Source organism: Leucopleurus acutus (genome assembly GCF_964270905.1).
Source record: "Leucopleurus acutus genome assembly, chromosome: 3".
In the NCBI taxonomy this organism is placed as follows: domain Eukaryota; kingdom Metazoa; phylum Chordata; class Mammalia; order Artiodactyla; family Delphinidae; genus Leucopleurus; species Leucopleurus acutus.
This window is the reverse complement of record NC_139145.1, coordinates 49,167,479-49,188,758: the sequence shown is the minus strand read 5'-3', so window position 1 is coordinate 49,188,758 and position 21,280 is coordinate 49,167,479. Positions and strand designations below refer to the sequence as shown.

At 54.1% G+C, this 21,280-nt stretch overlaps 2 protein-coding genes across 5 annotated transcripts in view; one reads left to right on the top strand and one right to left on the bottom strand.

The window, feature by feature from the left end:
• The first annotated feature begins 900 nt into the window (after positions 1–900).
• Positions 901–9,038, top strand: GPX3 (glutathione peroxidase 3). Its single transcript, XM_082836404.1, has 5 exons — positions 901–1,068; positions 5,771–5,924; positions 6,836–6,953; positions 7,387–7,486; positions 7,906–9,038. Exons 1-5 carry the CDS (start codon positions 982–984, stop codon positions 8,125–8,127), a joined length of 681 nt encoding a protein of 226 aa, XP_082692530.1. The 5' UTR covers positions 901–981; the 3' UTR covers positions 8,128–9,038.
• Positions 9,039–9,467: 429 nt separating this feature from the next.
• TNIP1 (TNFAIP3 interacting protein 1) overlaps positions 9,468–21,280 on the bottom strand; it is a 52,328-nt gene continuing 40,515 nt past the window's right edge. For 3 of the 4 annotated variants that reach the window (XM_082836401.1, XM_082836403.1, XM_082836400.1), the window contains 9 exons: positions 20,927–20,992; positions 20,647–20,778; positions 17,923–18,051; positions 15,568–15,699; positions 14,143–14,268; positions 13,531–13,596; positions 12,951–13,142; positions 12,008–12,098; positions 9,468–10,307 (listed from right to left, as the gene is read on the bottom strand). In XM_082836401.1, coding sequence (XP_082692527.1) covers positions 10,273–10,307; positions 12,008–12,098; positions 12,951–13,142; positions 13,531–13,596; positions 14,143–14,268; positions 15,568–15,699; positions 17,923–18,051; positions 20,647–20,778; positions 20,927–20,992 — 969 coding nt within the window. In that variant the 3' untranslated portion in view covers positions 9,468–10,272. The remainder of the gene's footprint in view (positions 10,308–12,007; positions 12,099–12,950; positions 13,143–13,530; positions 13,597–14,142; positions 14,269–15,567; positions 15,700–17,922; positions 18,052–20,646; positions 20,779–20,926; positions 20,993–21,280) is intronic. The other variant, XM_082836402.1, reaches the window with a different exon arrangement.

The following is a 21,280-nucleotide window of genomic DNA, read 5'->3' as shown; positions in this document are numbered from 1 at the left end:
CTGGTAGTCTGATTTGGGAAGCACTGATCCCAACGCAGTCCCCTATCGGTGGAGAGAATCATACCTAGACAGCACAGACCTAGAGCTCCCTGAACTGATCATCAGCATCTTGAAGCAGAGAAACGAAGTCATGGATTGATTAATGCTGCAAATATTAAGCACGTGTTGTGTTCTAGGCCCTGTGCCAGGGTGATTATGGTCCCTACTCTCAAGCGACTCCTGGTCTAGGTCTGTCACTTATTTTTAGAAACAAGTCATCTAGCCAGAACCAGAAGGGACATAGAGAGCATCGGCCAATCCCATCATTACACAGTTGGGGAAACTGAGGCCCAGAGAGGGAAAGCAACATGTTCAAGGCTACACAGGGAGCAAATGTATTTTCTGCTCTCAAACCAGCTGAGGGATCCCAATGTTCTTCCCAGGAGAGGGCTGCATTCAAAATCCTAGGGCATTCACCCTTTGCTTTTTAAGCACTAAACCTACATAGAGTAAATAAATGTTCCTGGAAGTCTCACTTCAGATCTTGCTGACATTTTAGGTCCTTAATATCCCTTCAACCAGAATGGAGGCAGGAGGGAACAGGGAACACCTTGCGGGTGTCATCAACTCTTCGGTGCTTTTCAAAGCCCTTTCCCCGGCTGTGCTGAGTACACTGTGCCTGCCTCTTCCAGCACCTTAGAGTCTAAAGAAGAAGAGGGTCCCGCCTCACGGGTTCACAAGGAACTGGCTCCCATCCCTCTGTCCAGACTTGCTTATGTCACTGTCGCCCAGGGCCTGGGGAGGGGAGAAGCGGAGGGTAAGTTGTGTCCGCCCCTGAAATGCCAGACGCCCTGCGATTGGCTACAAGGACTCCGGCCCGGCCGCGGATTGGTCATCGCTGAGGGCTTGAAAGGTGGATGAGAGCGAACGACACCTCAGACGGACTGTGGCCCGGGATCAGACAGCGTCTCCGGCGAGTCCGAGACGCGGCCCCCGCCCACCATGGCCCGGCTCTTCCGGGCATCCTGCCTTCTCTCCCTGCTCCTGGCCGGCTTCGTTCCGCCGAGCCGAGGACAGGAGAAGTCGATGGTGAGTGAGCCTCGGGGATGGGTGGCCGGGGGATCGAACGTGGTCCGCAGGTGTCCATCTCTCGGTGGTGAGGCACCCTTCTTCCCGGGCTCCCCACCAGTAGGGTGACACCTAGGTGCGAGAGACGCCCTAGCTCCCTTTGCCTCCCTCTTCAGCATACCCAGACCGTCGTCAGACTCTTCGCGGTTCCATCTGTTGGAGACCTGGATGCCCCGGGTGGGCAGAATGAATGAGGGAGGAAGGGTCTTCTCTCCCGGTCCACACTTTCAAACCCACGGCTACCTGCGGGTCGCCTTGCTACCTCCAAGCCACCGTCTGTTTCTGAGATGTTCCCCTCCAGTGGGGCCTGAAGGGGGTGGGGGGCACAGAAAATGGCCTGGAGACTCAGGGTCTGGGTTGGCTGCAGAGGTTCCCAGGGAGAATGGCTGGCAAGGTGAAAGGGAAGGAACACGCGGCTGTGTGGTCCCCGTCTAGCCCAAGCTTAAACGCAGGTAGAATTCTGGGATACTGGTAGAAGACGCAGAGGTCTGTGACAGAAGGAGCTCTGAGCTGGCAGCACAGAATGCCCAGGATGCTGACTAGATTCACTTTTCCTTTGTGGACCTCAGTTTCTCCGCCTGTAGCAGGTGGGAGGACAGGGCACAATGAGGCTGATGATTTCAGAGGGGCTGCTTGGAGAAGCTGCAAAATCCACACGCTGTTCTCTGAAGTGTCTCCTGTTTGGGGGCAGCCTCACTACTCACCACCCACTGCCCATCTTGGCCTGAGCAAACCTAGTAGTTGGAGAAAGCTGGGGACTGCCAGCTCGATAGGAGAGGCAGAATTCTCCTGAGCCTCAGTCTATCCCCAGCAGAGTGTGTGGCCCTTAGCTAGAGTGGAGATGCTGAGGCCGGGAGCAGGGGTGACCACACATGCTTATCTCTTTGGACAGTATATGCCAAAGTGGGCGCTGTAGACCTCTCCTCTTCCCCAGGGTGGGGAGGCAGAAGCCAGGCATAGACCCAAAGAGAGAGATTTATGTCTCCAGCATCCCAGTACACACACACACACACACACACACACACACACACACCCCACTTGTATAAGCTGAAGAAGAAGCTTTGCACTTGCTGTGTTTCTCAAATCTTCCAGATCTTAATTCTAAGATCTTATGACTCCATGATTCTGTTTCCAAAATCGTATCTACTGTTCAGGAAGCCCATTCCAAACACAAGGTTTCTTCCGTCTGTTTCTATCCCCTGTCCTGTCCTCAGCCTAAATGCCAATCAGTCTGCTCCTGCTTGGAGTCAGCCTTGAGACTGGATGGTTATGGGGCCACTTCCTCTAAGCCTCTGGCTTTGTATCCAGTCCTGTTCATAATCTCCAACTCAGAAGGTATTTTCCAGGGCAGGGATGGTACTGAATTTCAATATTGGGGTGTGGAGTAGAAGTGAGGGTAGACCATGTGTAGGGCAGTATCTTGGAGTCCTATAACCTCAGTTTGGGGGGAAGCAGAGAAGGGAAGATGGGCCCTGCTTCAAGAAGGCTGGAGGTAAGAACATGGATCCCATGGATAACTCATCATAGCCATGTGTTCTCTGTAGAACTCTGGGGAGTAGATGGATTCAGAGAAAACAGGATGGGTATGGTCTAGAAAAATCTTAGGGTGAGGTGTGATCATATCAGATACAATCAGCTAGGACTTGCTAGCTAATGACAGTCTGGGCATGCCTATTTCTCCTCCAGGTCCTGAGAGAGCTGAAATGTCATAGCCCTTGGTTCTAGGACTCAACCACTTATCCTACCCCAACTCCAGGGCCAAGCAATGGGGCAAGGGGCAGGTGGAGAATGGGATGGACAAAGGATGAGAGCCCCAAAGGGATGTTTGCCTCCTCCCAATTCAAAGGGAGGGGCTGGGTAACAGAGGGAATCCTCCTTTCCTTGCCTTGTCCCCTCTCCAGTCCGGTTTAAGACTGCCCAGCCTCCCTGTCCTTCCTCTACAAAAGGACTTTGCAGAGACTAGAGAGAATAACAACCGCTGACGTGCGTGGGATCCTAGTAACCGCTGGTTTCTAGGTGACTAAACCAGGCAGAGAGAATCATGGAACCACCGGCTGACAGTCAGGGCTGAAGAGCCCTCAAGACAGCACTGAATCTGACCCCACCTCACAGCTGTGGAGCCAGAGCCCCAGAGAAGGGACAGGAGTCCTCACACAGAATCAGAGGCCCAGCCAGGCCCAGAACTCAGGTCTCCTGCCCCCAGTCCAGCTCTCCTCTCACACTTTCACACTGATGGGAGTGGGCAGATGGGTGAGGAGAAAGACACAGGACCAGCAACCCAAGCCAGCTAGGGTCCTGGCGGGGTCCCCCCTCCAACTCTCAAGCCATCGAAACTCTCCTGTCTTGTGCAATTGTGGGAGGATAGAGGCACCCTCACTCCCTCTCCCCCACTCCACCCACAGCTCCTCTGACATCCGGGTTAAGGTGCAGGGTTCTGGGACTCCATGGGCCCAGAAAAGGGGAGGGGGCTTCCGTAAGGACTGGACGTGTGCTCAGTGGTGAATGCAGGCCATGGCTTCCCCCATCATAGGCGCTCTCTGACCCCTCTCGGTCGGAACTCACAGCACTGGCTTCATTGGCCCAGTAGAAAGGATGGAGGGTTTGTCACACATCCCTTCTCCTGCAAACACCCTGCCCAGTGCATCATCTTCTTCACACTGGCTGGGGAACATCAAAGCCCTCTTCACAATAAGCTAGGAACGTCAGCACCCTTTACCCTATCCCTTGATGGGTGGGTGGGGCAGGGGGCGGGTACAGATTTCTCTCTAAGAGGCTTGCAAGACAGTTTTGATCTGCTAGTAAATTCTCGCAGCCATTTTGGGAGGCAGGTGGTATTATCCTCTCCCGTCAGCAGATGGAGGCTCAGACTGAATGTGACTTGCCCAGGGCCACACAGTCAGCAAAGACTCAAATCTAATGAGAGGAGATTCCCACCCTGAAACTGGTTTCAGAAGCTGATCCTCCCGCTGTTTACAAGCTTCCATTATTTAGACAACCTCTTGGCTGTTTTTCTCCCCATTTCACAGTTTGTTTTCAGACCGGGGTGGAGTAGAGAGGCAGGCGGGAGGCCTTTCCTTCTGGCTGCTAGACCTCTGTGGCCAGCTAGGGCGTGTTTGTTGTGCCCTGGCTGTTTGTATTTGAGGTGGAGCTGACCCCAGCTGGGGCCCACGAAACCCAGGGGCTGAAGGAACGTCAAGCTTAGGTCTCAGGCCGGCCTCCAGCAGCCACTAGAAGTCACGGGGCATGGAATATTAGACTCACGTGTAGCAGGGAATTCGTACTGGAGCCAAGAAGAGAGCTTGCAGCTGTCAGGGAATGGCCGCGTGAAGGGAGTTCCGGCTCCCCTGGTTCAGCAGGCTGCGGAGTCTTCAAGACAGAGCCTGCTTTCTTACACCCTGCTGGGGCCACGCCCTGCCAGCCCAGATGGCTCTCTCCACGCAGTTGGGCAGAGGTGTAACTGGCTGCAACAGCAAGTCTTCCAGGATTGGTGGGAAGAGAGGGCGTGAATTTGCTTCTCTAACTCCAACCACCTGGTTCCGCCTCTCTGGTCTATAATGCTAGTTTGCATTCGATTTGTTTATTGTCTCCTCACCTCTTCTCAGATGTCCAGGCCAGGACTACCTGCCCAGCTGCTAATTATGGTGGTGATGCCATGACACTCTTTCAAGAGTAGACCCAGATTTTTGTAGTCTGTACCAAAAATTGGCAGAGATGAGATGGGGCAGAGTGGGGTAAATGGAGCATCCCGCTTGCTGGCAGTAATCCATTCCCTCCTCTTCCCCTGAGAGTGACGCTGTCAAGCCATGGTGGTTGAGAACAGCTGATCAAGTTCAAGGTTCTCATTTTATAAATGAGGAAACTGAGGCCCACAGAAGAGAAAGGGCTAGTCCGAGACCACACGGGGAGTTAGTGGTGGAGTTGGTCATGGAATCCAGGCTCCCCAGCTTGCAGCCCATTTAATGTTCTGTCTACTAGTTCTGGAGGCTGACCATGGAACAGCCTGGGCAGACGAAGGTATAATGGTCATCGTCACAGCTGCTCGCCCCCAGGGAACATTGAATCTATGCCAGGCAGTGGGGCATTACCCTGACCATCCCACTTAATCCTCATGGCAGGCCTTGCCCCATTCCTGGCTACTATCCTACTTCCCTATTTTCTAACAGCCTCAGTTTTCCAGTCCCCCAGATTGGGAACCTCTGAATCACCACTGTCCATACTGCTGCCTCCTCATTTCTGTTCAGTTCGTCCTTCACGATGGTCTAGTTCAGGCTCTCACCACCACTTGCCTGCATTATTGCAATAGCCTCCCCGTCTCCACCAGCCCATCCAATAACATAACACCAGCATTGGGGGGAGTCTCCCTCAGAGCCTGCCCAGTGACTGTTTATAAATTGACACGTGATGCAGAAGTAATGACCAAAGTAAGTATTTCTCCAAGTCTCCACAGCACCCACCAGCTCATGAAGCGCTTTCAAAATTATTGTCTTGTACAAGGAATTAGGAGACCTCACTTCTAGTCTGGTTCTAATTCTTGGAGTGGTCTTGGGCAAGTCAAGACCACTTGGGCAGATCAGTTCCACCTCCTCCCTGTTATCTTGCAAATGGTGGAGTCCAAGTTCCCTTCCAGCTCTAACCGCTCCCCGGCACTGGTCTTCTCTTCCAGATGGACTGCCATGCTGGGGTGGGCAGCAGCATCTATGAGTACGGAGCCCTCGCCATTGACGGGCAGGAGTACATCCCCTTCAAGCAGTACGCTGGCAAATACCTCCTCTTTGTCAACGTGGCCAGCTACTGAGGCCTGACGAGCCAGTACCTTGGTAAGAGCCCATCCCTCTTCCCCTGCTTTATTTGGGGCTGTTTCTGCCAGTTGGGCACATTCCAATCACTGGAGCCTTCCCCGTGCAAGGGGGAAGGGGCGACGGTGATCATGAGATTCCAAACTCCATATCTTAATCCTACTGTGTTCCATGGTTCTTTGAAAATGATTATATAAGCCTGAGGTCTGATCACCTTCAAACGTGTTCTGGAAGATTCTCAGTTATCCTTCATCCCTGGGCACCTCAATTGCTCTAAAAGCAGGAGGAGGGAGGAGATTGGGTTTGTGCCTGGAGTGTCCTTTCATTGGAGTAAGAAATAATAGCTTTGTCTTGCTGAGAATTCCCCACCTGTCCTCAGCCCCATCTGCCTTAGTGCTTCTCTCGGCCCCTGGAAAGCAGGCAACTGGCCTGAGTCCCCAGAGTACGGGCGTTAGTGACAGAACCAGGTGTTGCACCCAGGTTTCATGATCCCTTGTATCCTCACTTCTTTCTCCTTAGCTGGGTCAGAGTCAAGAGCCTGAAGGAACAGGCAGGCGAAAGGCATCTGACAGCACCCACAAGAAAATGCTTTGGGGGCTGGGGTGGGGTGTGAGAAGGAGGCATGGGCAACCTGACCTAGAATGTGCTGCCTGGGAATCATTGGACCTTGGCAGTGGGTGACTGATGACTCATTCGATGAACCATATTGCTCTCTTTTTCCCCAAACCTCCAACCTATCCAGATTGGAATCCATAGCATGGGACTTGCATCCCAGCATTGCCACACTCAGCGGATGATCTTGGGCAAGTCCCTTCCCCTGTCAGGCCTCAGTGATTTCAGCTGTACAGTGGGTGAGCGGGTGGAGTGGTACACAGGCGGGAGGGCTCCTCACCGGGCTAGCCCAGTCTCTTCTCTCTCTCTCCCTGGCCCAGAACTGAATGCACTACAGGAAGAACTTGCACCATTTGGTCTGGTCATTCTGGGCTTCCCCTGCAACCAATTCGGAAAACAGGAACCAGGAATGAACTCGGAGATCCTACCCACTCTCAAGTGAGTGCTACCTCAGTGTCCTGAGAAAGCGCCCCAGCCTAGCCTCCAGGCATCTCTTGCAGCCGCCCCTGCTCATGATGGGTATTTATCAGCCTCCAAGAACTACTCTCCCCTTCCAGGAACCCTGTTTAGTGGAACGAGTGGAAGAGGGGCCAGGAGAGGGCCAGAGACAAGGACGATGGTTGTGAGCGCATGACCGGGGAGGGGGAAGGGGAGTACAGGTGGAGGGCAGGGGTTATTGAGAAGGTACCAAACTGGAAAAAGACTGTAGACACACATTATGCCTGTGCCCATTCAATATTCACTGGCTCCCACTGCCCACCGTAGAATAAAATCCAGACTCCCAACACCCCCTCCCCTGTTCTGTCCCTGCCTCTCATTTCTGAGCCCTGTGCCCATTTCCCTGGGACCTACATAAAAACATTGCTCTTAGGTATGTCCGACCAGGTGGGGGCTTCGTCCCCAATTTCCAGCTCTTTGAGAAAGGGGATGTGAACGGGGAGAAAGAACAGAAGTTCTACACATTCCTGAAGGTGAGTACACAGCCACCTCTATCAGAGCCTCTCTGCCCAGCTGATGCTGGCTCCGGACCAGGCTGCAGCCGCTCCTGTCTCCAGCCCACATAAAGACAAGGCCTGTGCAACCCTCCTCTGCTCCTGCGCTCTTGGGGAATTTCTTGGCATCTGGTTATTATTCCAACTAGAGGGCTTTGCAAACCCTAGGGTCTCATCAGCCCATTTTACAGATGGGCCCCAGAAGGGACAAGGTTAGGGTCTCACAATCTGCTAGAGCCAAAACTGGTTCTGGGATTCAGTTTTCTAACTCCCAAACTGGTGCTCTTTTCTCAGTGCCAGGCTATTCTCCTTCCTCCAAGAAGCCCTGGGAAGGAGGCGGGATAAGAGGGTGGGAGGGGTCCCAAGCAGGGTTGACTTTATTCTCATCTCTGCTCCAGAACTCCTGTCCTCCTACCTCGGAGCTGCTGGGCTCCCCGGACCGCCTCTTCTGGGACCCCATGAAGGTCCATGACATCCGCTGGAACTTTGAGAAGTTCCTGGTGGGGCCAGACGGCGTTCCCATCATGCGCTGGCACCACCGCACCACGGTCAACACCGTCAAGATGGACATCCTGACCTACATGCGGCGCCGGGCCACCCTGGAGGCCAGGGGGAAGTAACTGAGGCCCACCCCACCCCACGTCCACCACGCAGGGGCTGGGGAGGACTCTGTTCAGGAAGGAATCCATTTCTCCACCCACACCATACTCCCACGCTAGACCCCTTATGATTACGCAAGGCCTCGGCTTGACACGAACGTGTGCATACAATTGTGTCTGTACTGCTGTGCACGTGGGTGTCTGCATGCATGCCTACAGCTGTGTGTGACCAGGCATGTGCACACACTTAAGTGTACAGCCACGTGGGCTGACCTGCATGAATACCCAGGAACGGGTACCGTGTGTGTGGCGACAGCTGTGTGCCGTGGAGAGTGCCAGAGAGTAACTCCCCTCTTTCCAGTTCTCTGTTCCAGTGACAATTCACTTCCTTCTGAACCCAAAGAAAAAAACCAGCTCTAGATTCAACCATTCTGCTCTAACCTGGACCTCAACCCTTGGAGCTGGTACCTCCCACTGCCTCCAAACACCACCCCTGAAGTGCCCAGAAGTTTCTGGGGCTGTCACACTGCCCGACCTCCGTCCTCTCCATCACACAGCCTCCCTCCTTCCTGAGGGCCCTGCCAAGCCCCCTACCCCACCCCGCAGTGTTCCCCGAGAGTAGCCAAGGCAGATGTGAGAGCAAGGGCCACGTTCCCCGTGTCAGGGGGGGCATCTCCATGAAGGAGGGACCCAAAGCCCTTGTGGGCGGACCTCCCTTGAGCCTGTCTGAAGGGCCAGCCCTTAGTGCATTCAGGCTGAGACCCCCAGGCAGGGATGCCACCCCCGCTCCTTTGAGGGATGTGCCCTCTCCTCTCACCCCAACCCACTGGCATTAGACTCCCCCGTCTGCCTACACCCCGACCCACTGGCATTCGACTCACCCGTCTGCCTAGTAAAGGCCTTTCTGCAGCAGCTGAGCCTACTGTGATGCTTCCTCAATGGGGCCACCCTCACCGGCGGGAAGGGAGAAGAGGAAGGGGAAGAGAAAAGGAATGAAGGGAGACCTTTGGGCCCTTGCTTTTTGGTTTCCACCTAGGCCCACTCTGCTTCCTCACTCGGCATTTGGAGTTTATAAAACCAGCTCACATCTACTCTCATCCCACAGTTCTCCACGGCAGCTAGGGCTCGGGTGAGGTGTTCATTTGACAGATGAAGAAACAGGCTCGCAGGAGGTCCAGGCCTTGCCCAATGTCTCCTGACAAGTGAGGGGCAGGACTAGAATGTAAATCCAGGTTGCTTGACCCCCAGCCCCTGGATGACCCTCACGGAGGCTCTGAGCAGGGCCCCAGGGGATATCTGCCAAGAGTAACGGTGATGCTCCTGGGGGTGTCTGGGAGGAATGGGGTACGGAGGGAGGGGGCCAGGAAAGCAGCACGCTGGTTGACTAGGAGGGGAACATTAATCAGGGCATAAAAGAATACCAGTCACAAAATGTTAATCTTCAACTTGGATTTATGTCCAAGATTCGTGCAAACAGCTGCCCGGGGATCAACAGCCACCCCAAACCGGGCCTCCAGCACCACAGGCCTCCAGCTGAGGGCCTGGCAGCTTCAGGCTGGGGCCCCTCAGCCGATGTGGCTGGCATGGGCTTCATCCCAGGCTGCAGTGGTGCTGGCAAGGCTGCCGTGGGCGGAAGTGGAGGGCCCAGGAGTAGAGCATCCCGTCTCTTCTGCTCCCAGAGGCAAACCCGTTCTTCCCGCAGCTCCTCAGAGCGGGAGGGGATGTGCATGGGGCAGGTCCTGCTACCGCAGAGCTTGAAGCAAAAACTAAACACACACATGAACTGAATGTGGTCCCCAGAGGGGCTGCTGAACCACTTCTGGGGAAGTTGTGAAAGGAAGGGGCCTTGACTGCACCCCACCTGAGATTAACATCTGCCAGCAGTTCCTGCAGAGGATGGTAGGTCAAGGCCGGATGACACCTCTCTCCACCCAGTGGCAGAGTAGTGAGTTCTTCCCAGTCACGCCAAAGGAAAGGCCCAGACGGACGCCTCCTGGATGGAGCCTCCCCAGTCTCTCAACAGTTCAGGTTGGGGCCAGGGCTCAAGCTGGCCATCCATCTCCGCCTCCCGAGTGGCTGAGGCTCGGAGAGCCCGTGGCCTCTAGTTTTCCAGTAAGCTGAAGTCAGCTGGCTCTGCAAGACGAAGGTGGAGCCAAGGGACTGGTCTCACTGAGGTCCCTCACGGTCATTTTTGGTGGGCTCTAAATAAACAAAAATTTTGAGGATTTGAAGATGAGGTGGTACAGCAGGTTTCAAAGTCCTATGGAAACCAATATAGTAAGAGTGGAAAGAGACCAGTGAGGGTTGTTGGGTATCACCAAGTGCCAGGCCCTGGGCTAAGTGCCTTAGGGATATCTGTCATCCAGTCCTCGCCCAGCCCTATGAGGCAGACACATTATTACCCCTTTCTGGGTGGGGGGGGAACTGGGGCACAGAGAGGTGTTTAAAAACTTGCTCAAAGTCCCAGGTCTAGGAGGTGCTGGCCCCTCAGTCAGTCTGGTTTCAGACCCCAGAAATGGAGGAGTTCTGGGGGAGGGGACAGTCCTGGCCACCTGGCCACCCTCTGCCCTCAACAAAGCAGGTTCCGAGGGGCTCCACAGAACCTCTAGGGCTCCACAGGGAAACATCAGAAAATGACCAGCCCAATACCTCCTCCTTCCAGCCACGAGATCCTCCACACCACAGCCCTCTAAGTCCCCCTGTAGTCTCTGCTCCCACTCCTTCTGCAGAGGGGCACTCGACCTCCTGGCACAGCTGCGACCCTTAGAAAACTCCTCTTCCTGCTGCGATGGACTTGGCCTCTCTATTGCTCCCCTTAGTTGCAATTCTGCTCCCAGAAGCCCCACAGGCAAGGCAGTGTCTTCTGCCCCATGAGAGCCTCGCAGAAAGTGAGGGAGTGACCAAGGGCCCAGGGTGCTCCTGTGACTAGCAAACAGACCTCCAGTCCCCAACTGTTTATGGCGGACACCGTGGCCAGAGGGAGCCTTACAAAATGCAAATCTAATCTCTCATGCCGCTCTAATTTTATTTTATTTTTTATTTTTTTATTTTTTTGGCCGCACGGCAGGGCTTGTGGGATCTTAGTTCCCCGACCAGGGATCGAACCTGGGCCCCCTGCAGTGGAAGCACAGAGTCCTAACCACTGGACTGCCAGGGAATTCCCATGCCACTCTGATTTTAAAATGTCCAAGGACTGCACATCATCCGTAGGATAAAGCCCAGCCCTCCTGCCGTGGCCTGCAAGGCCCTCTCGGCCAGGACCCGCCAACCGCCCTGACCTTGCCTTGCCCATCCCCCCCTTCCCCACCTTGTTCCTGGCTCCAACCACGCCGGCCTTCTCTCAATCCTCAGGTTGGCCACAGTTCTTCATCCCCTCCCAGCAAGGCCTTTGCATTTGTCCTTTCTCTGCAAGAACACCCTTGGCTTCTGCCTCTTTACCTCGTTAATGCCACTCATTCTGAGGGTCTCAACTCAAACACCATGGCCCCCAGGCTGGGTCAGGTCCCTCTGCTGTCTGCTCTTATAGAAACCTGCTCTTCTTCCTTCAGGGCACTTGAGTGTAGCTGTATGCCCATTGGTGTGATTTTAACCATTCATTTCTGCCCGCCTCACTAGACAGTAAGGCCATAAGGGCTGGGACCATATCCGAGCTTCCCCAGAACCTCGTACAGCACATAGCATTTAGACCCTGAACTGTAATGAAGGAAGGAATGGTTTCAACCCCCTCATGATGCAGTCACCATCCCTTTCTTCTCAACACTATTTCTGAAAGCTGGGCCTCCTCCTCCACCTAGATCAGAAGGTAGCAACATCGTCGTCCCCAAACGGGGGTGATACTGGCAGATAAGAAGTTATCTCCCCCCATGGAAGACAAGGCCCCTTACCAGGGGATCATGCTCACCTGGTTCCGTAGGCCTGGCCGTGGGTGAGCCCATCACTTGGGAGCTCTGATTGTGTATCCCTCCACAGGGCAGCCGCCAGGTGTATTCTGGCTGCAACAACAATGGTGCTTAGTAAGCAATTACCATACTTGAAAATCACAGTAGCAGATAGTGTGCGGAACAGTACTAAGTTCATATTAATCGAGTATAACTGAATTCTTACAACTACCCAGGTTGCCACCCCCATTTTACAGGTTAGCAAACTGAGGCTCAGATGGGTTAAGCAACTTGTTGAAGGTCGTCCAGTTAGGCAAGTGGCCAAGCTTTGATTTGAGTCCAGGTCTCTATAATCCTGGAGCTAATCTCTTAAGCCCCGCAGTACACTCCAGTGTTTAAAGATGCATGTGAGGGACGGTCATGGGGGAGAAGCTGGATGGAAGGCAGCTGTCACCAGGTGAGAGTGGGGGTACCTGAGGGGGCTGTGGCAGAGGCACTGCAGAGGATGGGACAGGTGACAGCAGCTCTTCGGAGACAGAATGATAAGCAAGAGAAGAAAAAAGCAGACAAAAACATGGAAGAAAAGAGAAAAGGAAAGGAAACTGAAAACGGAAAAGAGAAAGAAAAGCAAAGGGAGCGAATGCATGGTGAGGATCTGGTACCTGGTTCCATGCGGAGGTTATAAAGAAGGTCAAACCCAAACTCCAGTACCCCTGGCCTGGTGGGCGGGAGAAAGCCCTCCTTCTGGGCCCACTCCCTTACTTGGCCTTTTCTGTCCTACACCAGTGACCCTGAGCAGCCCTGGGCTGGAAGGTCCTGCCCCTGGGACAGCAGGCCGCACACCACAGTGCTGTTCAGAAGGGGCCGAGGATGCAGCTTCTGACTCCCTCACTTGACCTTGCCCTCTGGAAAGTGTCTGGGTGGCCTGTGTGTGTGTCCTGGAGTGAAAGAGGGGCACAGACCCACCAGGTGGAAGAGGCGCGAGTTGGGAAGCTGGGGTGGGTGCTCCATGGCCGTGGGGGGAGGCGGGTAGCGGATCTGGGACCAGTCCTCAAAGCCACGGTGCGGCACAACGGGGGGCACGGGCGGGTAGGCGTAGGGGTAGGCCCCGTAGAGATGCTCCAGGTGGGGCTCCAGGTGGTAGCGGTCTGCCGAGGTCTGCAAGAAAGGCTGACATCTGGCTCTGGCCTGTGACAGGCTGCATGGGCCGTCCCAGCGACACCCATCCCGTCTCCCGTTCTCTACTTAGAATCTCAGTTCTCTAAAGACTGGCACGTGGCCACGGAAGGCTGGCACATGCACACAAGAGTGGCACATGGGCATGGAAAACTGGTACATGGGCACCGAATATCAGCTAAGATAACAGTTAGTGTGTCCTGAGCACTTATTCTGTACCAAGTACTGTTATGAATGCTCCACCCGCATTACCTCATTAGGTAGCTGGGCACCTGAGCAAACGATGCCCCCCCCCCACCCCGCCAGTGACTGCAGCACCCTGAAGGGGTAAAATGCAGTCAGTGCTGCTTCCTCCCTCAAGCCTCCTCACCTTTGCTTTCCTCTTCTGCTGTCTCAGCGCATCTTTCGCCCTTTCCTCATCTTTGAAGGCTTTTAGCTGAGAGAAGGAGGGAAGGAGAGAAGACCGTTAGCCTAGGTGTTTCCTGGCCAGGCCTGGATCCAGGGCCTAACCAACCACAGGGTTGACCAGCCAACGCGTGAGGCACCGCTCTGGGCTGTCCTGCCTGGCCCAGCCCCGGGAAAGGGCCCTATGAGACACAGCACAGCCCAGGCTGCCGGCTGTAGGTAAGTCCTGCTCACCCATCGCTGGGGGTGGTCTGAACACAGGTCAGGAGGGTTGCGTGAGCCTCACTGCTTCCGTGCTTTCGCATTAACACCTTTTAGTTCCAATGTGGGAGAGAGTGGATGGCTCAAAGCTAACTCCTAAATTTGCTCTTTTAAGGCATGAAAACTGATTGTGGAAAATCAGAGCTACAGGTCAGAGAAGGGAAGGGCCTTTCTGAGGGCCACAGAAATGTGGCAGCAGAGCTGAAAGGAGGATCAGTGAGTGTCCTGACATCCAGTCTCACCAGGGACCCTCCAATCCATGCCCCCTCCCTGTGAGGACAGCCAGCTGCCCCCTCCTTGGTCCAGCTCTTGTCACCTGGGCATGTGACAGGGTGACCTGGGCTTGCAGTTTCTCCACCTGCTTCTTCAGCTCTTCCTTCTCCTCATTCATGCGCTCCCGGTCGCTGCGCTCCCTCTGGAAGTCCTCCTCAAAAATCTTCACCTGAAGGGGTGGGAAGGGGTGGGGAGGTGGGGAGAAAGGGATGAGGCAGGAGGGGCAGTTCTGAGTGGAGGCTAGGACCTGCTCGGGCCTAGAACCCTGGGCCTCCTGATGGGAGTCAGACATCAAAACTGGTTTCACCGCATCTCAAAAATCCCCGTGGAGAGGGGAACAGGTGTACCTCTGAGGATCTGGTACCTGGTTCCATGCGGAGGTTGTAAAGAAGGTCAAACCCAAACTCCAGTACCCCTGGCCTGGTGGGCGGGAGAAAGCCCTCCTTCTGGGCCCACTCCCTTACTTGGCCTTTTCTGTCCTCTGGCCCCCCACCCCCAAGTTCAAAGAGAGTAGTTCTGGGTCTGTCTATCTTATATTCTGGGCTTCAACATAGGGCTTTATTTGAAAAAAGGATCCATGCCAAAAAAGAAAACAACAGGTTGACAGCCATCGACCAGTCCCATCCTCTCCTTCTGCTGAGGCCCACAGAGAGGTGGAGGCCACAGAAAAAGCATATGAGTGGAGGCCTGGAGTTCCAGTCTCCTGGCTCCCAGAGCAGAGGGCCTACAAACTCTCCCAAGGCTCTGGGGTGCCCTGGCAAGGAAGGGACGGGGTGGGGCCCTGTCTCTGCCTCTGCAGTTTCACATCCTTACTGCAGATCAGTGAGAAGCCGACCAGCCTCAAAATGATTTAGGAGGATCGAAAGCATGGCACCAAACACCACAGAAACACGTGAGAGAACCAAAGCCTTTTCAACTTCCTTTCAATTCTCTGTGTCCCTCAAGAAGAAAGTCTGCATTTTATGCTATTGTGTCTTTAACAGGTTTCTAGTACTTAACTTCCCTTAAACAAAGGGAGAGACGACTCAAGCTCAGAGTCTTCATCAGGCAACAGTGTCTAGCTAGAGTTCAACCACACTATTTTACCTTTTACTGTATTTATTGCTTACAGTTACTTTCTATTTATGGCAAATAATAAACAGGTTTTCCCACTTATAGTAGAAATTTAAGCTCCCTTTTAAATATATTTATTGAATTTATTTTAAAATTTGTTTTCAAAATATTAGGTAAATAATAGCACAGCTGCGGCACAGAAATGTTTAAGCCATGATGGTGGTAGAGGAATGACCTAGATAGGGAAACACTGGTAGTGAGGATAAGCCTATATCCAGACAGGGGTCCTGGCCAATGGCCAGAAAGTGGATGACAGATTACAGCTCCCACATGGTTCAAGGCCCATCCTGGGCCCTCAGGAATGCTCCAGGTCCCACTGGGCACCGCCTACCTGACCTCTTCCCCCTAGCCTCACCTGCTGTTTCAGCAATTCATTCTGCGTGACCAGCTCCTGTTTCCTCAGCAGGCCTCCAGCTCCTTCCGGGCTCCCGAATGCTGCTGCTGGAGATGATGGGGAGGCCTGGATACTCAGTGCTTCCTCCAGGGCCTGGAATCAGGAACAGAGGAGACGGGCCCATCAGCAGAAAGGCCCTGGAAGTCAGGCCTCATTGGAAGGGTCAGGCCCCATTGAAAGGCCCCTTTCCTGATAACAATAATAATAACCACCACTATTTAATAAGTGCTATCTTATTTATGAACACTATACACACATCACTTCACTGAATCCTCGCCACAGTCCTATGAAGAAAAGATTGTGACCATCATCCCCATTTTATGGATGTGAAAACTGAGGTTCAGAGACCTGAAGTGATTTGTCCAAAGTCACACAGCTAGTAAGTGGCAAAGCAGGGATTCAAAGCCAGTGTGTGCTCTTAACCAGCAGCCTAACCTGTGGTCTTTATGTAGAAGGGAGAAATCTCCTTTCCTGAGGACGACTGGCTCAATTCTTAGCACCCAGACCTAGAAAGAATACTAAGTCCTTCGGGGAAAGAAATTTCAGTCTCCTCGACAACTGCCTGCCCTGTGATTCTTCAGCTTCTGTAGCCCATTCCCACCAAGCCAACCTCTCCATCCCCAGCTCTTCTGTATTAGATTAGCCTGGATTTTAATTTTGACTTAATTAATATTTTACCTTTCCAACCCTGAAAATGGGCTGAAACATCACCAAATAGCATTTTGAAAATTTTAAAAGCACCCCTATCTTACCATGTCCGCAAGATACCTTTCCTTACGTAAACAGTGTGCTTACATTCTCTTAAAAGTTTTCCACTGACTGATTTTCTCCTTCAACCCTGTTAACGTGTTGCTTGAGAACTTTGGAACACCTCTCAAGACTGAACATCCTCATCACCACCTGGACTTTAGCTCCCTAGACAGCAGGGCCTCTGCTGGCCATGCGTCAGCACTGCTCACAGTGCCTTCCTGGACCTTGGGGAGCTAAAGGAAACCTTCCCCAACTTGGACTTGGGCCCCACTTGGTCTCCAAGACTCCCCCAGAAACCTGAGGAAACTGCTGAGCCAAGAGTAAATTCAGGATGCTCAAGGGGCGGCTATGGCTGCACCGCACCCTCCTCCTCCGTCTGCCCCATCTTTCAGATGAGCAGGCTGAGGTCCAGGGACAGGGAGAGCCTTGCGTTAATCATCCCTACCAGTGTCTGTCCCCAGCTATGCCACAGAAACCTGGAGGGCAGCGACCCTGTCTGAGTCATCCCTACAACCAGCAGCGTGTACGACATTCTGCCTGGATTTAGACCCCCAATTCCCCCAGCTCAGGACAGATCACTCTTTTCCCTGAGAACAGGTCCCAGGGCCCCACACTCAGCATCATCAGCACTTACCAAACACCGAAACCAAACAGAAAAGGTCACCCCCGGGGCCTAGTGAATGCAAACTCACAGCAGAGCCCGCTGTGAGCAGGAAAAGCAGGCAGAAGGGAAAGGCAGACAGACAGGACGGGAGGAAACGCTGAGCACAGGCTCCACAGCAGGAAAAGCTGAGCCTTAGGAGAAAGTTTCCTTTCAAAGCCCCTCCTGTCAGCTTGTTCCTTGAGCCCCTGCACTGGAAGGTGGGCAGGGGCTATAACCTGGGACCAGAAACAGCCCCCAGCCCAACCTGGCCCACTGCCTCTCACCTTGGCTCAGAACAAAGGGTCCCCGCTTAACCTGGGCTCTCCCACCCCCACCCCGAGCTCCATATCTCCCTGGATCCCTCTTCTCGAGGGCAGGAACCTCAGGCCAGTGACCATCCATTCCCTTCAGTGAGTTTTTCCTGAGCACGTACGGGCTTGGCGCCAGGTGCTGGGGGATATGTACTCTGGTGAAGACGCACACCTCCCACAGTCAGATGGGAAGACAGGTCATCGATAAGTAATCACAAGAAAATGCCAGAAGGGGTGTGAAAGAAGCTGCCGGTACTTTAGACACACAGAATAGGGAGCTCAAAGGAGACTTGGGTTGGGAAGGCCTCAATGAGGAGGCAGTGTTAAAGCTAAACCTGAACGATGAGGGGGTGGCACTGTGTGAGCGAACAGCACGTCCAAGGGCCTGCAGGGGAGCAAGCATGGAGTCGTCCCAGCCTGGCACTCAGCGTGCGGGGAGGGGAAGGCAAGGTGGCGGAAATCACGGGCAGCTCCGAGAGCCTCAGTGCCTTCGCCCTGACCCAGGAGTCGCCCCTCCTGAGCTGAGGGTCTGAGGCACCGGCCACAGGGTGGGCACTGCGGCTGGCTCAGGGAAGCCCTGCCCGCCCAACGGACCATAGCTGATGCGCCCACCTTGTTGAGCCGCTGAATCTCCTTTTCCTGGTACTCCCGCTGCCGGGTGAGCGGGCTCAGCTGATCCTGTAGGTATTTGACCTTCTGGCGCAGCTCCTTGGCCTCTGCTGTCAGCTGCTCCTTGTCGGTCTGCAGGGAACACAGGACTGGTAAGCAGGGAGCCTCTCCAGGAGGCCTAGACTCCCTGACTGCCCGCCCCGCCCTGCGCAGCCATGCCTCCCCTCTCGCTCTCACTCTGCTGCCCCACTATGCTCATGCACAAGGCCCCAGGCGACGCACCCGGGTGAGAGCGGTAAGGTCTACATGGTCCTGTCCTCAAGGAAGTGGGGGCTCAGTTGAATGAAAGGCCCCGGGTTCTGCCACCAGCTCCTCCAACAGTGAGCTGAGCCCTTGGGCACTGTCCCAGCCCTCTCTGGTCTAAGCTCTCCTATCTGCCATAGGTAAGGGGTTCGTAACAGGAGTCACAGGTGGGCTTCAGGAGGTCTGTGAGCCCCTAAACCGAGCACACAATTTTTTTTTTTTTTTTTTTTTTGCGCTACGCGGGCCTGTCACTGTTGTGTCCTCTCCCGTTGCGGAGCACAGGCTCCGGACGCACAGGCTCAGCGGCCATGGCTCACGGGCCTAGCCGCTCCGCGGCATGTGGGATCTTCCCGGACTGGGGCACGAACCCGCGCCCCCTGCATCGGCAGGCGGACTCTCAACCACTGCGCCACCAGGGAAGCCCCCAAGCACACAATTTTGACTGTGCAACTTTCTAGGGAGAAAAGCCACAGTTTTCACCAGATTCGCACAGGGGTCTTCTACGACGCACAGAAAGCGGTAAGCCACCGAAAGTCTCCAAAGGAGCTTTCAGCTCTTACAGTCTCTGAGCCCAAAGGAGATAAGACCCTCACAGAAATAAATGCAGCACAAGGCAGAAAGGGTTCCTCCACGGAAAAACAAAGTACTACTGTGAGGTTAAAAGAAAGAATACTACAGCTGAAAAGAAACCAGGGAAGGCTTCAAGGTGGAAGCACTACTTCCATACCTACTATGGAACAATCCAGGTTCTTCATCGCAAAGAGTCACATCTGGAATGGCCCTCAGAGAACATCAAGTCCTAGCCCCTTTACACGACAGGAAATGACTATCCAGGGAGGGGAGGTGACTCACCCAAGGCCACGCTGTGAGCCGGGGCTAGACTAGAACCCAGGTCTCCTAATTCTGGTGTTCTCTGTCCCCTTGCAAGTCAAAGGGAGTGTTTAAAATAGAAGAGGGCAGCACAGTGCAGAGGAAAGACCAGACACACCCATATTAAACTGTCTATTTCTGTGTGTTTATTTGTGATAAGAGGCCTGGAAAGATACACCAAAATGGTAACCATGGTTACCACTGGGAAGAGCCTGGAATTGGGGTGGTGGGGGTGGTGAGGGGAGACAGTCCAGGGAAACTCTCACTGTATCTGTATCGTGTGAACATGTCAATATCCTACAAACTAGCTGGTGAGCTGCTTTCAGCCAAAGATGGCCAAGGGCAGCCTTGGCTGGATCTTGTGGGAGTTGTCGCGGACTCCCCGCTTAAGAGGCTCCCGGGTCAGCACGGCCTCTATGGCCATGTGTCCCTATCCATAGGGCCACGCTTTTGTCTTGAAACATCCCGCCTTTCCCCCAGCTGACAGGGAAGAGTGTCAGATGCCAGGAACTTATCCCACCCACTAACGTGAGCCAGGGTCTGGCTGACAATCCCAAGCTGTGACTGTGCACTCACCAGAAAAGACAGGCAGTGTCCTCCCTAACACACATCTCCTAGGTACGGGGCGGTCGCCAAGGCAGGCTGACCGCTCGGAGAAGGCCCCTGGGTGTTGCATACTGATGGGAAGGAACTCTGCTGGAAATGGCCATTTCTAAGTCAGGCAAAAGCAGCCCGTACACAGTTCTCATGAAGGAGAAGGCATGGTGACAGAAATAAAATCTCCAGAGAGCCTGGGGGTCAAATGGCCCTTCCTCTTTAAGCTGCTCCAGGATCCTGAAGGGCCTTGGCCGGTGTCAGTCACACACATGACAGATCAGATGCTACTTCTTCAGGGGACCTGTTCCTGGGCCCCCCCCAGAATGAATCCAGGCCCCCTTTATGCTCTCGCCCTGATCCCTGTAACTTCTCCTGTGTCGTGTTTAACACACGTCTACTCATTTGCTTCTGTAATTAGATGTCCCACGTCTCTTCCCCTGAGGGCGGGGTTGACTGTTCACTGCTGAGTCTGTGTGCCCAGCACAGTGCCCAGGGCATGACCTGTTGAACAGTGACCAGAGGAAGGACTGAAGGAAGCTCTGTCTAATGCTGGAGCCCCTCGCCCACAAAGAGCCCTCACCACTGTACACACTCAGCAGCGCCCAGCTCATCAAGTGTACTAGAGCAGGCCTGCGGAATCTCTTACATTCTGTGCTTCCCTGTGCAGTTCCCTAGATCATAAGATTTTAACTGAACCAAAGCTCTTCGGTATAAAAACAAGAAAAAAAAATGAAAAGAATAACTAATCCAATCTCAATTTTCAGATGGGAAACTGAGGCACGGGGAAGGAAAGTGCTTTTGCCTCCAGCCACACAGCCCTTGAGTACTGGAGTCAGAGATGGAACCTGTGTCTCCTGAGTCCCACCCCTGACTGTTTACTCCCCTAGCTCCAGACTGCTGGGGAGGAGAGGGCTGGCCCCCCGGAGCTGAACCTGTGGGACCAACAGTCACACTTGCCTCCTCCATTTCTATCTTGGACTTGGCCAGGAGGAGCTTGCGGTCAAAGTCGCGCTGCTTCTGCTCCCGCTCGGCCTCCAGGTCAGTCACCTGCTTCTGCAGGTCCGCCAGCTTCTGGCGCAGCTCAGTGATCTGAGTTCAGAGGCAGAGAAAGGGAGTGTGTGAGGGCCGGGGTGAACGTCCAAGGTTCAAGGCTGCTGCGAGGGAAGCAGCATGCTGCCCAGAGAGCCCAGCTGTGAAGCAGGGCTCCAGCCTTGAGTTCCCATCACCCCCACAGTACCTTCTGCTCATACTGCTGCTTCATGGACCGGAAATGCTGGTCCCATTGCTTGTTCACTTCCAGCAGCTGCGGGGGAGAGATTGGGGTGGGCAGGAGATAAGCAGAGAACGACCAAAGAGAGCCAACTCCTCCAACACCAGCTTCGCAGGCGTGTGCGGCGTGCGTGGACAGCAGCTACACACACTGCCTCGATCCTGCGCTTCTCAAAAACGTTCCTCAGAGCAAATCACCTTTATCAACCGCCACATTTTACCCTTGCCGGGAAGGCAAGACTAACACCAAGACACAGAAAGAGTATATAATTTTTATTGTAGAATTATTGAACACACACCCATGTGGAGGGCAATTTGGGAC